The 17,214-nt window shown below is 35.6% G+C and overlaps 1 protein-coding gene and 1 long non-coding RNA gene across 3 annotated transcripts; both read left to right on the top strand.

The window, feature by feature from the left end:
* Positions 1-1,075: 1,075 nt before the first annotated feature.
* Positions 1,076-8,590, top strand: LOC114350796 (uncharacterized). Of its 2 annotated transcripts, none has more exons than XM_028301836.1 (7): positions 1,076-1,258; positions 1,616-2,495; positions 2,591-2,815; positions 2,930-3,145; positions 3,363-3,584; positions 3,780-5,467; positions 7,070-8,590. In XM_028301836.1, exons 2-7 carry the CDS (start codon positions 2,382-2,384, stop codon positions 7,275-7,277), a joined length of 2,673 nt encoding a protein of 890 aa, XP_028157637.1. In that variant the 5' UTR covers positions 1,076-1,258; positions 1,616-2,381; the 3' UTR covers positions 7,278-8,590. The 2 variants fall into 2 exon arrangements, with proteins under 2 accessions (XP_028157637.1, XP_028157568.1); XM_028301767.1 differs by lacking the exon at positions 1,076-1,258 and having other exon boundaries at positions 1,689-2,271; positions 2,371-2,495.
* Positions 1,252-11,429, top strand: LOC114350945 (uncharacterized). The gene is made up of 2 exons (XR_003655748.1): positions 1,252-1,696; positions 8,280-11,429. It is a non-coding gene; the product is annotated as an uncharacterized LOC114350945 (long non-coding RNA).
* Positions 11,430-17,214: the final 5,785 nt, after the last annotated feature.

Genomic DNA, 17,214 nt, shown 5'->3' with positions numbered 1-17,214 from the left:
CTTTAACTTTATAAATAAGAAAAACTTACTTACTGTACATACATACAAATGTGATGCAATAAATAAATGAATAATATGAATATGAAACAGATAATTACCATATTGAATACGTGGACTTACGACGTTGAATCTGGACATAAAACGCCATGTCTTTAGGCGTAAAAACCATTTTCAATTACGAGAGAGTTTTACGTCCTGGCTTAAAAAAATGTATGGTTGATACATCTTAGCAAAAATACCAAAAACAAGCTTTCGGTTTTTACACTGTTTATAAGGTATTTATTTATCTTTTACGCTATAGTTTTTTGGGGCGTATAAACATTTTTTTAGCGAATTTCAATATTTCGAATATACAGCTCGATAGAGAAAAAAATTCTGATTAAAATGGTATATATAACTCGATTTGGCCAAAATGGTTTATACGACAATTGAACCTGAAGGTGTCGATGGGGGGGGGGGGGTGCAATTAGTGTCAGCTCATCAGTGAGTACTATCATCGGTCACCAACATCCTGATGCGTGCGTGCTTCATTTATGATTCTGTGGATCGACTTTCGCCTGGCGCGGCAACAAAATAAAAAGCCTAACAAAAGCCGGACAGGCCGGACAAGGCAATATTTGGCCGGACAAGTCCCTAAAAAGCCAAACATGTCCGGCTAAAGCCGGACGCCTAGCAACCCTAGGGGCGCCTAACAGGGCAAACCTATTTAGATTTAGTGCGCACTATGGTGACCAGCATACTGGACGACATTCCGCTGGCTAACCTGCGGGAGTTGTGGTTCCAGCAGGACGGTGCTCCGCCTCACTACCACAGGCCGGTGCGCGAGTACCTGACGCAGGAGTTGGGGAGCCAGTGGATCGGCCGCGGCGGCCCCGTCGCCTGGCCCCCGCGCCACCCGACCTAACTCCGATGGACTTTTTCATGTGGAGTGAAGTAAAGAGACGTGTTTATGTGAGTGAACCAAACACTCGTGAAATGTTGAAACAAAAAATAATAGACGATCAAAACCATCTTTATTATTCATGCCCTAACATTTATTGCCACGAACTTAATTAAAATACATTTTTTTGTATTCAGGCTACCTAGAACCGAAAACAGAAAACTAGTTTGGCTGGAAGCTATTGGAAAAGAAAACATAAAAACGAATACTAAAGATGTTAACATTTTTTGTTCTTTACATTTTGATGAAAGTTCATTTAATAGAACACTCGATATTTGAAGACTGAAGGATGATGCAGTGCCATCTCTTATTTTGAAAGTAAGTTTGTTTTTGAACCAACGCTATTACTTTTTGCTTTTGTACATAATAAATTTTCTTGGATGATTCACAGTGCCATCTAATCCTAAAGTAAGCTTATGAATGTTGTATTATGGGTGCTAGATAACTGATATATATTTTGTAAATTAAATTATTTTTGATAACCGTCAAAATTAAAGTAAAAACATCTTATAAACATACTATAGTATGATATTATGAGCCCAGTACACCCATGAAAATTCATCACTTATACATACATATGTTATGTCTAGATATAAGTATGTATGTACAATAAAAATGTTATTTTAGTAACTCGTGTATCATTTATTAATGTTTCTGTATAATTTATAATTTCAGCATCATTCTTCAGACGATCCGCAACCTTCAACGTCAAATAATGCTGATTATCCTGTGTGCAGCCAACAAAATACTGGTTTAGTAAGTTATATGTATTTGCGTTTTAATATTAAGAAGTTTAAAATTGCTTTGTTTGTAAAAAAAAATAAGCCCATAGATGATAATGATGTGGTTTACCTTACATAACTAATACATGTCTGTCACATGCTAGGCCAGAAAAGGAGTTATCCCAATTTCGGCCAGGAGGTTGTACGCCATATCAAAAATCAAGAAAAATCTACTGATTAAGGGAAAAATATATATAACTATATTTAGCATATAATTTAGCCGTACAAAATCAAAAATTAATCATGAATTTATCATTCTCAAATGCATACACAAGATGGCGTATGGCGTCAGATAAAAAAAAAAAGATGAACCATAGACTAAACGTCAGTCGCTGTCAGATTTCATCTGTCACTCCACTCGTCTTGTTCTGATAATTGCGTTTACGTGTCTGATCTGCTGTTTCCCAAGTTCTTCAAGTTCTGACCTGGCTTTCGTTTTTGGATTGTTATCTGCCTCATCTGATGACCCGGCTTGTGTTATATGGACTTGAGACATATCGTGCGATTTGGACTTTGTTCTTTTGTTAGACATTCCAGAGGATCCGATTGGTATGTAAACGATTTATAACATTTTCTTAATTGTTCATAGAATATCTAATCGTTAATTATTACTTCCTTACTGTATTAAACTCATTATATTTGTTTTAGAAGCCACAATCATGGCGCTCTGTACTTCATGTTCTTCTGATATAAATGAAGATTCCCAAATCTATCAGTGTAGTGAAATGGGCCCTGAAATCATTTCCATTATTCAAAATGCCATAGGCCAAGAGGTGAGTTAAAACTATATTTGTTGTGTTATAGTTTCATTTATTTATATCTTTTATCATCTTATAATAACTACATAATATATTTATTCTTTTATAAGGTGGATGAAAATGGCATCATATGTGAAGATTGTTTTGCTAATATTATGCAAATAATGTGTGCTGCTTCTTGTGACACGTCATCTGTACAAGAACAGTTTGAACTACAGCATACGCATGATGTAAACGTGTGTGTATGGTGCCGAAGCTCATTATTTCAGAGGCGTATTCATAGTCTAACAGACTACGCCAGACAGTTTATTGCTGAAAATATTTCACCACGAATTGTAAGTATTATTATTTCTAAATAATTATTATGCATATTTTTTAATGGTTGTATTAATTGGGTATTATGTAAAACATCTATTTATTGTAATGTTAATTCTGTCATTACTTTTTAGGTACCCGAAGATGGCTTAGTGTGCTACGCGTGTTGGATAAGAGTTAGACGATCTCTTCCACAACAAGAAGTTGAAGTAGCTCCTGTAAGCAGAGAACCCTCGGCAATAAATATGTCATGTGTATGGTGCTTACGCTCTCTTGCTGAGACCAGAAGGCATTCATTGCCAGAGGGTCCGGAACGGGATGAAATAGTTGCAAGAATTTTTCCTAGAGAGGTAATGTTACTTTTAAGTTTTATTTTTTTTATAAGCAAAAGTTGGCAAAACCCTCCACTAAAGTGGAGGAGGCTCATAGTCCAGCAGTGGACTGTAAAGGGCTGTTGATGATGATGATGATGATTTTTATAAGTAGCTACATATTAATATTTTTATAAATAAATAATAAAATAAGTATTAAGTTTGTATCCTTAATTATATATTTTACTCTTTTTAGATTCCATCTGGAGGCCGTGTATGTTATGCATGCTGGGTCACAGCACGTAGAAATGTGCAAAGAGCCCAGAACATTGATGAGGTGCGTCAAAATCCAGTTTCTGCACGCCACCAAGATGATTCTTGTGCATTATGCCGCATGTCTTTGTTCCGGAGGCAAACACATGCCATACCTACTGGGCCTGCGAGATATGAATTAGCAGCAAGCATTTATCCACGCGAGGTATGTGATTACCTTTTAGTGTGAATAATTTACTATTATACACTTAATATTAATGTTTTACTTGTTATGATATTATTTCAATTGCAACGTAGATTGAAACAAGGACTTCTAACAATAGCAAATTAACAATTTAATTTATTACATCACACTTGTTTAAAATATTATGTTTTGATTATCTGTACCTTTCTCTTTTAGTTATCGGGGCACCTTTTGTGTACAAGTTGCTGGACTATATATGTTAGACGAAATGCATCCCAAATTCGTGAAGAAGCTTCACCATCTGGAACGACGATGGAAAATGTTCCAGTAACAACACCAGTGATGGAGCTTGATGATTTTACACACACTTCAAATTCTAGTAGCCATTGTTTTGTGCCCTACTGCACAAATCCTGAGAGGTACAATGTTCCAATTAGTCTTAGAAAGCGAATTTTAACGTCCCAAAAAGTATTTGTAACAGATAATGCTAGAGTGTGTAATGAACACATATCATTATATAATTGGGAGTTTCTAGAACAGCATGAATTCTCAAAAGTGTTTACAAAAACTGAGATGCAGTCTATGCTAAGACTTAGTATTCGAGAAGTAGAAAGTCATTTAGATTTTGAAAGCATTGAACAAATTGATGATGTTATTTTTAAATACTGGACAGGCTTATCAAAACAAAACTATAATATAATTTTTAACCAAATCAGTCCAGCTATGACTTGCAAAAAACCACGAACTGCCTTAGGGGCATACTTAATTAAAGCTCGTACTGGAGACTCCCACAGAAGAATCTCTTCTTTGTTATGTGTAAGCAAATCGGCAATAACGCGTTTATTAAATGCGGCTAGAGAGGCTCTGATTACTATATTTGTGCCTATTCATTTAGGTGTTAATCATCTTTCAAGAGAAGAATTGATTAATCGAAATCTTATAATACCTGAGGGTTTATTTGGCGATAGAGAAGAGAGAGTACCAATTGTAATTTTTGATGGTACATATATATACTTGCAAAAATCTTCAAATTATCTGTTTCAGAAAAAAACTTATAGTTTGCACAAATACCGTAATTTAGTCAAACCATTTCTACTTGTGGCCAGTGATGGTCATATCATTGATACATTTGGGCCTTATCCGGCAACTGAGTCTGATGCTAATATTATGAAAGCCCTTTTCCAAAATGAAAATAGAGAATTGAGGAGATATTTTGAGGCAAATGATGTATTCATTTTGGACAGGGGCTTCCGTGATGCAATCCCGTTCTTGGATTCATTAGGATATAAAGTGTATCAGCCTGAATCACTTGAACCAGGAGAGACTCAGTTGTCTACGATTAAGGCCAATAAATCAAGATGTGTTACATTATGCAGATGGGTGGTAGAAGTGGTAAATGGACGCTTTAAAAGAGATTTCAAATTATTTCGCAATGATTATTTTAATATAGCTGCAACCCATCTAATGGACGACTTTCGAATTTGTGCTAGTCTTATTAATGCCTTTCATCCAGTAATTGTGAATAGGCCGGATGCAGAAATTATATTAAATAGAGCAATAGAAAGAAAAGAAATGCCTAACAGATTAGCTCAACTTATAATAGATAATAGAATAAACCGATTCCGAGCCCAATTCACAAGCATTAATGCACAACTTCCAGAATTAGATATTTTCCCTGAAATGACCCTATCAGATCTAACAATATTTGCACTTGGCACTTACCAAATAAAACAAGCCCGAAGCTACTATGGTGAACACATACGGCAACGTGGGTCATTTCAGGTGGAAGTATCTGACCATCTGGAAGTTGTGTCCCATGCAACCTCATCCCAGCAACCGGACCCTGTGTTAGTAAGGGGTCGAATAAAGTCTCGCCATCATTCTGGGAGAACATATTATTCATATACAACGTGTCCCAAAATTCAACGATAAGCCGGCGCCGCAGGATAGACATAGTCATGACTACTTTAGGAAAAATAAGGAAAAAAATCTATCTCAATTATTTTTTAAGTTACACAATAAATTACGAAATTCTTCGAAAATTTACACCCCTTATGATATTTTACATTACCACGACCACCATTTTTCAAATATTTCTGTTTTTTTGTTTGTATCGGCAACTTAAGTAGTGCTGCTGTCCACTCCAACTCATAAAATCCCCAGAANAAAAAAAAGTATGAACGCTACTGCGGCAAGTTTTTTATAAAGTTGACGCAACTATCCAAGATTCCAAAATGGTATAATACTCTAAGAAACCTAGTCGCAAAAAAGATATGCGTACCATTTTTACAAGCACTTCGCTTGTTAGTAGTAGGTATAGGATAAATCTTGCAACTGAATTTAAAACCAGTTCTCCTTAACAAATTGAGCTGAAATTTGGTATACTTGTGTAAGTACGATGACAATGCAATATTATGGTACCATTGAGCTGAATGGAGACTGGAGGTGGCCATAGGAACTTCTAAACGAAACGGCGGAATTGCATCTAGTTTGGGTTCGTTGGATTTGTCTTTTCGAGCACTTTAGTGCTAGATGATGTCCAGGGTCCTGATGATGAAGTCAATTATAATATTCAAACGAAGTCAAACTTGTTTTTAAAAAAGTTTTTTTATTACAACAACTTTATTTTAAACTTTTTAGTTGTTTCTCAATCTCATGGCCCAAGTGCTCGGGAAGACAAATCCAACGAACCCAAACTTGATAAGCTTCCGCCGTTTCGTTTAGGAGTTCCTATGGCCAGCTCCTGCCACCTCTTGACTTCATCTTCAGGACCCTGGACATCATCTAGCACTAAAGTGCTCGAAAAGACAAGTCCAACGAACCCAAACTAGATGCAATTCCGCCGTTTCGTTAAGAGTTCCTATGGCCACCTCCAGACTCCATCCAGCTCAATGGTACCATAATATTGCATTGTCATCGTACTTACACAAGTATACCAAATTTCAGCTCAATTTGTTAAGGAGAACTGGTTTTAAATTCAGTTGCAAGATTTATCCTATACCTACTACTAACAAGCGAAGTGCTTGTAAAAATGGTACGCATATCTTTTTTGCGACTAGGTTTCTTAGAGTATTATACCATTTTGGAATCTTGGATAGTTGCGTCAACTTTATAAAAAACTTGCCGCAGTAGCGTTCATACTTTTTTTTTACAAAACGATGAGTCAAAGTGGAATGAAAGTAAAAATCGTTGAAAATTTTAAAGAAATTACATATTTTGATTAACTATTGTGTAAAAACTGCAAGGATTCTGGGGGTTTTAAGAGTTGGGACGAACAGCAGCACTGCTTAAGTTACCGATATAAACAGAAAAACAGGAATATTTAAATAATTGTGGTCGTGGTAATGTAAAATATCATAAGGGGTGTCAATTTTCGTCAAATTTTATAATTTATTGTGTAAGTTAAAAAATAATTCAGATAGATTTTTTTCCTTATTTTTCCTAAAGTAGTCATGACTATGTCCATCCTGTGGCGTCGGCTTATCGTTGAATTTTGGGACACGTTGTATATTGATTGCGAGACAAGGAACTAGCTGGGATGATAAAATAATAAGCTATTATTGCAGCTGCATCTCAGGACAGCGAACAGTTGGTTGCTGTGCTCATACGATGACCATTGTGTGGTACTTGGGTTGGGCTCGGCATCAGGATACTATTGCTGCACCGGCCTCATTCTTAGATAATATATTAATAAGGGAAGATGATGATGAATAAAAACCAATGAAAATATAAAGCTGTTTTATTTACTAACACACCCCTATACATCCTATGTGAAAAACAGGTTAGTTTGATCATTGTGGGTAAAGTAGCAGTAAGCCAGTAATCTTATCAAAAGCTTTCATTCTGAATAATTTGTATTAGGTTTTTCAACACAAAGAAAACATACAATTTAACAGATATATGAAATGTTTTTCCTAATATGTTGTGAGAGAAATAAATAAATAAATTATTATTATATAAAACAGATTACTTCTAATCATATTTAAAAAAGTTAGATTAACACAAAATCTGTTATTAGACAATTAATAGCACTGTAATAAGTTAGGGACTACACATCAAACAGAGCACGGGCGGCACCGCTCTCTTAACCACATCAATCTTTTAAAATGCGATCTCCAACCCGCCTGCCAAGCGTGGGGATTATGGCAAAACCCTCCACTACAGTGGAGGAGGCTCTTAGTCCAAAGGGCTGTTGATGATGATCATGATGAATAGGTTATCAGGGCAATCGACTTTTAGTTTTATTTCTTTGTTCTTTTGCCGATTGATTATTTCCATTTAAAAAAGGTACTTTGTGGATTATTCTGTTAATTGGCTTCAATGGTGCGTATTCTTTACATATAAGACTATGACTATTTTTATTTTTCTTCACACCAAGATACGACTTAATGTCAAAAGTGACAGATGTTCTTAAAAATGACATTCATCCACCATGATGGTTTTTGTTGTTGAGTATTGCTATTTTCTTTAACAATCTTTTGTTTTGAACGAATAAACAAAGCCATTTAAAAGAAATTGAATGATAAGAAACTGTTGTAGATTTAAAAGCCCTTCTTTTTGGTAGGTGTACAGGTTGTTGGCCTAGGCTCCATACATTTTGGGACAACTCCTTTAAATATCATAACATTTACATTATTGTTACAGAATGAAGCACTCAGGAAGTTCATCAAAAACTTAAATATTATCATAACATTTACATTATTATTATTGTTACAGAATAAAGCACTCAAAGAAATTCATCACTTGCGGGACCCAAAGATTTCCTTTTGAGACAAATATCTAATTGCAAAGGCTTGCCTACAGAGAGATGTTACAGTGAGGAAATTAGAAAATTCGCTTTAACGTTACATTTTTTATCACCAAGAGCTTACGATTTTGTGCGCTCTCAATATGATTCGTGTTTACCGCATCCACGAACATTGTGTAAATGGTACCAGAATGTGGATGCAGAACCTGGATTTTGCAAAGAAGCATTCGATGCCCTGAAAGCCAAAGTAGAGTGTAGTGAAATCCCATTGGTGTGTGCTTTGATATTAGACGAAATGTCCATAAGGAAATCACTATGTTGGGATTCTAAATCCCAGAAATACCATGGCCGTGTAAATATTGGCATTGAAAATGAAAGCGATTCCTTGGAAGTAGCAAACCAGTCTCTTGTTTTTTTAGTTAATTGTATAAACGGAAAATGGAAATTGCCAGTAGCCTATTTCTTGATAACTAGTTTAAGCGGGGAACAAAAAGCTTCTCTTGTACAAACATGCTTGCAAAAATGTAAAGACGCTGGCGTCAAAATCGTCAGTGTCACATGTGACGGACCAGTCGTTAATTTCAGTATGTTTCAGCATCTTGGATGTAACTTACTACAGTAAGTATGTAACAGCACAACTTTTAAAAGTAGACTAGTGTGTGCTACTAAAATGAGCATGAACTTGGCGTTCCAGAAGGTCACCAAAAATATGACACCTTCTGCCAAATTATTTACACATATGCAATCCAGCCAAAGCCACAAACGACCTAGTGGACGGCGATTCACTTTGGAGGAAAAAATTTTGTCACTCTCGCTGTTTAAAAGAAGCCCAAAGTGCTATTCTACACTGGAGCACGAGTTTATATTACCATCAAAGAAAACGCTTCAAGGAATTTTAGCAAAAATGAAGTTAGAACCCGGTCTGAATGAAAAGGTCTTTGAAAAACTGCAAATAACAGTTCAAGAAATGTGTATTGAAGACCGTCTTTGCACATTAATTTTTGACGAAATGTCTTTGACTCCACAAATAAATTACGATATGGCCAATGACAGATTGAAAGGGTTTGTAAACATCGGTAAGGAAAACCTGATTGCCAACCATGTCTTAGTGTTTATGGTTAAGGGAATCAAATCCAATTTTAAGTAACCAGTGGCTTATTACTTCACTAACAGCCTCACTAAATTTGATTTAAAAAATGTAATAGAAAACGTAATAAAAAAAGTACAAGCCACTGGTTTAATTATTTTATGCTCAGTATGCTATCAAAGTACTATTAATTTAGGAGCTATTTCACTACTTATACAAGAAACAAAAAATAAGATGTTAAAGAAAGGAAAATAATGGCGACACGACTTCTATGAAATAAATTGTAAAAAGATCGTACCTTTATATGATGTTCCCCACTTGTTGAAAGGGCTTAGAAATAATTTATTAACTAAAGACATGATTTATTTTGATATGGACGATGGGAATAAAGAAAAAATTGTTAAATGGAAATATTTTCAAGAAATTTACGAAGCCGACAAAACATTTGGGGAACTTCGTTTATTGAATAAAATATCCGAGGAACATATAAATATTGACAAAATTAAAAAAATGCGTGTTAAGACAGCAGCTCAAATATTCAGCCATAGTGTTGCGGTTGTGGCGGAACATTTGACAGCTAGAGGTATAATAAACGAAGAGTGTCGCAATTTGATTAATTTTGTTTTAACTATAGATAAACTATTTGATTAATTAAATAGTAACACATTTCATATACCCAATGGTAAAATGTATAACGCATCCTGCGTAAGAAAATCATCACCCCATCATCGGCTCTGGATAAAAGCTAAACAGCTTCTTAAATCAGTTAAATTCATAGCAAAGAAAAAAACTGGTGATAAAGTTTGATTAGTAGAAACCACAGTACCAAGTACCAATAACTTTGTCAAAACTATTGAGGGCTTTGAAGTCGTATGGAATATTTTATTAAAAAAATATAGTTTTGACTGTATGTTGACGCGGCACTTTAACCAAGACCCTATAGAAATTTTTTTCGGGAATATCCGTAAATAATTCCCCTAATGTTGTAGCATTTGAAGGTGCATTTAAAGCCCTTCTTTTAAATAATTATAACTCGCCCCATGCTATTAATGCAAATTGTGAGAAGGATGAAAACAAATGTCTGCAAACATTTGATTTCTTTTAAAAGAAAATTCAGAAAGTAGTGTAAAAGATATTCCTGAAGAAATTGAAATTAATGAAGAAATGTTAACAGAAAAAGAAATACAGCCTGATAGGGGCCAGAGAAATTATGTCTGCGGTTGGGTCATAACAAAATGTTTGAAAAATATTGTAAAAGGCTGTGTCATATGCAAATCAAAACTATTATGCAAAGAAGAAAATAAAGATAAATGAATTCATAAAAAACAAAGAATATAATAAAATGAAGAAGTGGTTGACATATCCCTCCAACGAGGTAGTAAGTTATTTCTATGAAATACAAGAAAATACAATCTCAATATTAAGTAAAAATGTTCCTAAGAAAAATTTAAAATCAAAAATATTATGGATGACAAAAACCCTAAATATTTTTCCCTGTAATTGCCCTATACATAAAGATGTATTAACAGATTATTTTATAAAGACTTCCTTAAACATATTAATTAATAGTTGGTGTAGAGAAATTAATCGAATTTTATCAGGGAAAGTGTCGTATGAAGGGGATGATGAAACAAAAGTTGCTGCAAAATCATATTATGAAAAACACAAGTACTGCTTAAAAAATAAATAGTCATAAAATTATTTTGTTTTATCATTTATTGTTCTACTCCCATACTAATATCATTAAACCATTATACGGGTTGACTTTTTAGAGTGCGCATATTTTGTGTTCCACGCTTGAATGAGAATAAATTTTACTAAGGCACCAACAATTAGGGATAATCCGATACTAATAAATACGAGTAGGTACTCGATACTTTTGATTCGATACCAAGTATTTATTGTATCGAATCAATTTTGCGATACATAATCGGTATCGAAACAAAAATACTTGGTATCGAATCGAATCAGCAAAACAACCGAAAACAATAAAAAAAACCGAGAACGCATCATACAGAACTGAGAGAGTAAAAACAGTCAGCTAATCAGCTTTAATCGGTTACCGAGTTACTAGAGCCCGAGCCGAAAACGAGAGAAGGAGACACCCGCACCCGCCCGCAAATCATCTCGCCATTCCGCCATTGTGAAAGTGTTAAGTGACTATTTACAAGTAATTTTATTAATTTTAATCATCAAATTCATCGGTTTATTCCAATGTTATCATGGCATAAACCGATAAATAAATAGTTGTTTTCTTCTCAATTTTGTTTAAATTATTGTCCTTCAACGTTCATTGATAGCACCCTCAAAATAATAAAACAAAATAAAAGTTCCAAAAAGTATCGATATCAGTAAGTATCGATACTTTAGGAGTACTTATTTAAGTAGTATCGAAAAAAGATTTGAGTATTATCGAAATGAGTAGGTATCGATACTTAGGTGGTATCGGAACATCCCTACCAACAATACAAGGCACCGACAAAAATATCAGCTATTTCATAAAAAGTTCCAAGTGCTGTTATAGCAAAATGTATGGAACAGCTAATTATTTTTAGTAATTTCAGTGTTGGTTTCATTGTAAAATTTATATTCATAGTAGAACACTAAACTAAAAATGCACTCAATTAAAAGTCACCTATAGATATTTAACTGACAGTCCTATAGATTTTAAACTTTCACGTTCCATTTAAACTAAAATAGAAAGACACGGGTCTTAACGTGACATTTATGATTGAGTTACATTATGTACATTATCGGCTGCAGCATAGCAGCCGAAACATCAAGCCGTCAGTACTCAATGTAACTCATTCATAAATGTCGCGTCAAGACCTGTGTCTTTCTATTTTAGTCCTATAGATACCTACCTATATGTAGCGCCTGCAGTCCGTGGTAGTTCAAGTACATGATAATAGATGGCGTTAGCGAATCAAATAGGATATCAAAAAAGTCTGCGAGAGGGCTCTCTTTTCCATTGGTATAATTATTTTACTCTTTGGTCATTCCGTTGCTTTTGAGTTTTCGTGAATGTGCTTCTCCGCGAGTTTTTCAAGAGATTTTGGATATTTTCGACGACTTGTTTACGTTTCTGGACTGGATCTGCTTGCCTTACTGACGACCTTTGCTAAATTACTGGACACTGAATTTATTGCTTCGCTGTTTGACCCAGGCTACGTCTACGTTTTTGCCGCCGTGCGTGCTCATTTTTGCAAAACCAGCTATTCTCAGTTTGGGACCATGGTTGATTTCATGGAAAGGTAATTGCATTGAATCTAACAGCAAAAAATTAATAATAATAGAATTCTTTTTTTAGTCATGGAGACCTATCGAAGCCGACTGGTGGCCTCAGGGACGCCAGTGGTGTCTCAAAAAGGGGCGAGAATTAACTGCCATATTGAATAGTGATGGGACGGGAGACTGAAAACCAGAAGAAAAGTGGGGAAGGTAAGTTAGGCTTATTTAATTTTAGAATTTCTAGGGACTCTTGAGCTGTATGTGAGGTTAGGGTTGCCAGATCGCAAAACCTAATAGCCGGACCGGACAGACCAGCTAGTTTGGCCAGACTTTTGCCTTAATAGGCTGAACAGGTTAATGAGGATTCTGTCTCTTATGTTACTACTAACCTAGATTTTAAGTATAATATTGTTACTAACGCAACTCTGTATGGATCATAATGGTCTTAAATAAACGTATTATTATTATTAATAGGTGCAACAAAAAAATGTTTGTAATGTCAAGCTTTTTTTAATATTACTAGCCAAAATGTATGTTGCATTTGCCATGCTTGGCGCTTATTTGTTTGTGAAATTTACAAATCCCAACAAAAGCTGGACACCGTTTATTTTTACCGGACATGCAATCAAAACGCCTATGGGTCATTGTCAAATTTTGCGCAGGTAAACGAGTCCCTCAACATTTTTTATTTTTTTTGTTATCAATAATGTCAAAATCATTAACGAATTAGATATTAAATACAAAATACATCGCATTAGCGAACATCCATTATTGGAATAACGACTCAAGTTTCAATATTTTTGTTTTTTTTTTTAAGTTACAGAGTGGTCATTTGTGGTAACAGAAAGGTTTTCCTAACATATTGTACCTGTCCCATGTAGCATTCCGTTACAATAAACATCCAATAATGCATTTTCTACTATAGTAACATTCTTAAAAAACATTATCATCGTAGAGTATTATAAAATTAAATATTCAATAAAATATGTTTTAAAATCAGTCAGTACAAAATGTAGTTTTTAAATATTTTTCTAAACTTTGTCCCACGTACTATCTGGAACCCTAATGGAAAAATATGGATTCGGATTGTCAAGAAAAGAAATAATTGAACTTGTTGGGCACTACGTCGTCAAAAACAATATCCAAAACCCTTTTACAAACGACATTCCTGGAGGAGACTGGTTTTTGGCGTTCAAAAAACGTCACAATTTGTCTGTGAAAAAACCACAATTTGTATATGAAAATAGATGAAACTAGACCTATTTTTATCGACAAAAAAGTGGTCAATTTTTTTTTTGAGATTTTTTATAGAATTTTTTTTCTTCCAATTACTTATTGTAAAGAAAACGCAATAACTTTTAAACTAAGCGGTATATCCTGATAAAATAAAAACAGTAATAATGCTAAATAACACAAAAAATGCCAACAAATAATAAAAAACGATACTTTTTGAAAAAATTCTGCTTTTAAATTCGTGTTTTTTTGGTTATTTGATAAATTTCTCCAAAAAATGCCCGTATAACAGGTGGTTTTTATTACTTTGTATTATTCTCTATCGTATTATCTTTGTAAACCTAAAAATCGCATGTCTCTATCCCTATCACAACATTTGCTATGATGAAAAACGGCTGAAAAAAACCCTATATAATTATAATTCCTTACTAGCAGGTTCTACAGACTAGTTACGTTGTTTTAAATAAAAACTCTCCTACTATTTTAAATAAAAACTCCTATTCTATGCTTTAACTTTTTTATTTATAAATGTGGTTTTGTACCCCTGGTTGCGATTGTATGTCAGTCTTCCCCCAAGTCAATGTTCGCATAATTTCAAAAAAGAACCTTATTGTATAGGCATAAAGATAAAAATGAAAGTTTTTACTTAAAACCTTTTGGTTTTTCGTAGGATCCTTAAAATATGTTTTTTTCATGATAAAGAAAGTCATTGTTAGTCTTGCCCCTTTAGTGGGGTAAGACTAGCAGTTTAAATAATCGGTTTTGAATAAACTTATAAAAGAATCGCCATTATTTTATAGAAGTTATCACAAATGCTAACCCAATTTAATTACCAATTCAAAAGTAAGATAAAGACATTTGCCAGAAAAACCAATATATGACGAAACCCAGTAAACTATGTTAGTCTTACCCCATATGACCTTACTAATTTCTTTCTTCATGCTTTATCATCCATCACATACATACTTTGATGTACAATGTACATTATATTACGCTCGACCACGAAAACTAGATGAATGTCAAGTGGAAAGAAATGTAATTTTGCTATGAGTCGGAGAATATCATAATTAATAGATCTAAAACATTTTATACGTTCATTTCAGCCGAAAGACGTCCACTGCTGGACAAAGGCCTCCCTATTTTTTTATAGCATATTTAGGTAGGTATATCATATTGTGAAACGCTCGACGCCTATTTCGGAAACCGTAGCAGTAACCAACGTGCGCGATTCATTTCTTCCGGTAGTTGCAAATTTCACGCGCTTTAGTTAATGGCTCAGGCCATTGCGCGCCACTGCTCGCGTTGTTTGTTGTGCCAGAGCTTTTCGCTCACTTTTGGATCGAACCAAAAGCGCAAAGGCTATGGGTCAAAGGGAGTCGGAGCAACCAACACTTTGTCTGAGGCCGTTGCTCGTGGACGACCTTAGTCTTGCTGAGCGTCATCTTTCCCCATCATGAATGTAAACAGAGAACCGATAAATCTCACTCCTGCCGAGGATGTGGATTACCTCACCAATATTGAAACCCTAATGTCCCAAGGAGGAGAATATGATGCTGCTCAGGGGACCAATTTCCCCACCTCTAGATATGTTGTATCTGCAGCTGTATGGTTCGCAAGAGGACTTCTCAACACCACCCTCCGACAAATCACAGGGGCTGAGAAGCCTGGATGGATAGCAAAACCAGACAGGGACTATGGTCAACACAAACTGTATCTAGGAATGTGTCTCCTCATTTCTCTCGGAAAAGAGATAAATGCCACTAATCGACCGGCTCTGAAGAAGAGGTGGGAGGCTGGCTGGGTAGCTGGTCTCGGTGTTCCGTCCCGGCTAGAAAATGCTCAAGAGAACAACGTGTTTGACAGTGTCACAATTTTCCAAGCGGAAATGAAGGCCCGATTGGGTCTACGAGAGGCTCTTGTGGGCAAGGTTCTAAACACTGAGTACACAGGCTCCGAGCTAGCTGCAATCAATCAAATTAAGATGGTATGGGAGCACTCGGGCTATAAAGCCGTCCTGTTCATGATCGCTTTCATAGAGGCCCGCAGTGCCGTTTTAGACAAAAATAAAGGTTAAAAAAGTAAAAAGGTTTGATGTCGCCAACATATTGTGATATTCTTTTATTGTAAAATTAAATTTCTGTCCACTGCAAATTATTCAGTAAGCGTGGTCGAGTAGTAAAATAAGAAATTATCATTAATTTATACACACACACACATATTATGCTATGATTCTGTTTTATGCATCCTGCTTTTCCTCACTTTTGTTTTTGCATGGCTTAAGGTTTGGGCAGATCTCAAGAATAATACGAAAAAGAAATCTGCCAAAATCAACAAATCCATGAGAAGCACCGGAGGTGGGCCAGCCCTTAAAATCTGTTTATCAGATTTAGAACAGAGGGTGATTGCTGTAATGGGAGTTGAAGCAGCGACCGGAATGGGTACCTAACATACCGGAGATAGGTTTTCCAGAGGGTTGTTATTATCATACTAAACTTAACCCGATTCCGATTTGTATGTTTTTCATTATTATTAGTGTAGTGTTATAACTGTAAGTTTAGGTATCAGCACGTCAATAATTTTTTCGCTCACTTTTGGATCGAACCAAAAGCGCAAAGGCTATGGGTCAAAGGGAGTCGGAGCAACCAACACTTTGTCTGAGGCCGTTGCTCGTGGACGACCTTAGTCTTGCTGAGCGTCATCTTTTCCCATCATGAATGTAAACAGAGAACCGATAAATCTCACTCCTGCCGAGGATGTGGATTACCTCACCAATATTGAAACCCTTATGTCCCAAGGAGGAGAATATGATGCTGCTCAGGGGACCAATTTCCCCACCTCTAGATATGTTGTATCTGCAGCTGTAAGGACTTCTCAACACCACCCTCCGACAAATCACAGGGGCTGAGAAGCCTGGATGGATAGCAAAACCAGACAGGGACTATGGTCAACACAAACTGTATCTAGGAATGTGTCTCCTCATCTCTCGGAAAAGAGATAAATGCCACTAATCGACCGGCTCTGAAGAAGAGGTGGGAGGCCATGTTAGCTGGTCTCGGTGTTCCGTCCCGGCTAGAGAATGCTCAAGAGAACAACGTGTTTGACAGTGTCACAATTTTCCAAGCGGAAATGAAGGCCCGATTGGGTCTACGAGAGGCTCTTGTGGGCAAGGTTCTAAACACTGAGTACACAGGCTCCGAGCTAGCTGCAATCAATCAAATTAAGATGGTATGGGAGCACTCGGGCTATAAAGCCGTCCTGTTCATGATCGCTGTTGTTTTTCAGTAAGCGTGGTCGAGTAGTAAAATAAGAAATTATCATTAATTTATACACACACACATATTATGCTATGATTC

This window comes from Ostrinia furnacalis, unplaced genomic scaffold, assembly GCF_004193835.3.
Source record: "Ostrinia furnacalis isolate ACB-3 unplaced genomic scaffold, ASM419383v2 OfSCF0041, whole genome shotgun sequence".
NCBI lineage: Eukaryota > Metazoa > Arthropoda > Insecta > Lepidoptera > Crambidae > Ostrinia > Ostrinia furnacalis.
This window is presented reverse-complemented; position numbering and strand designations above follow the sequence as displayed.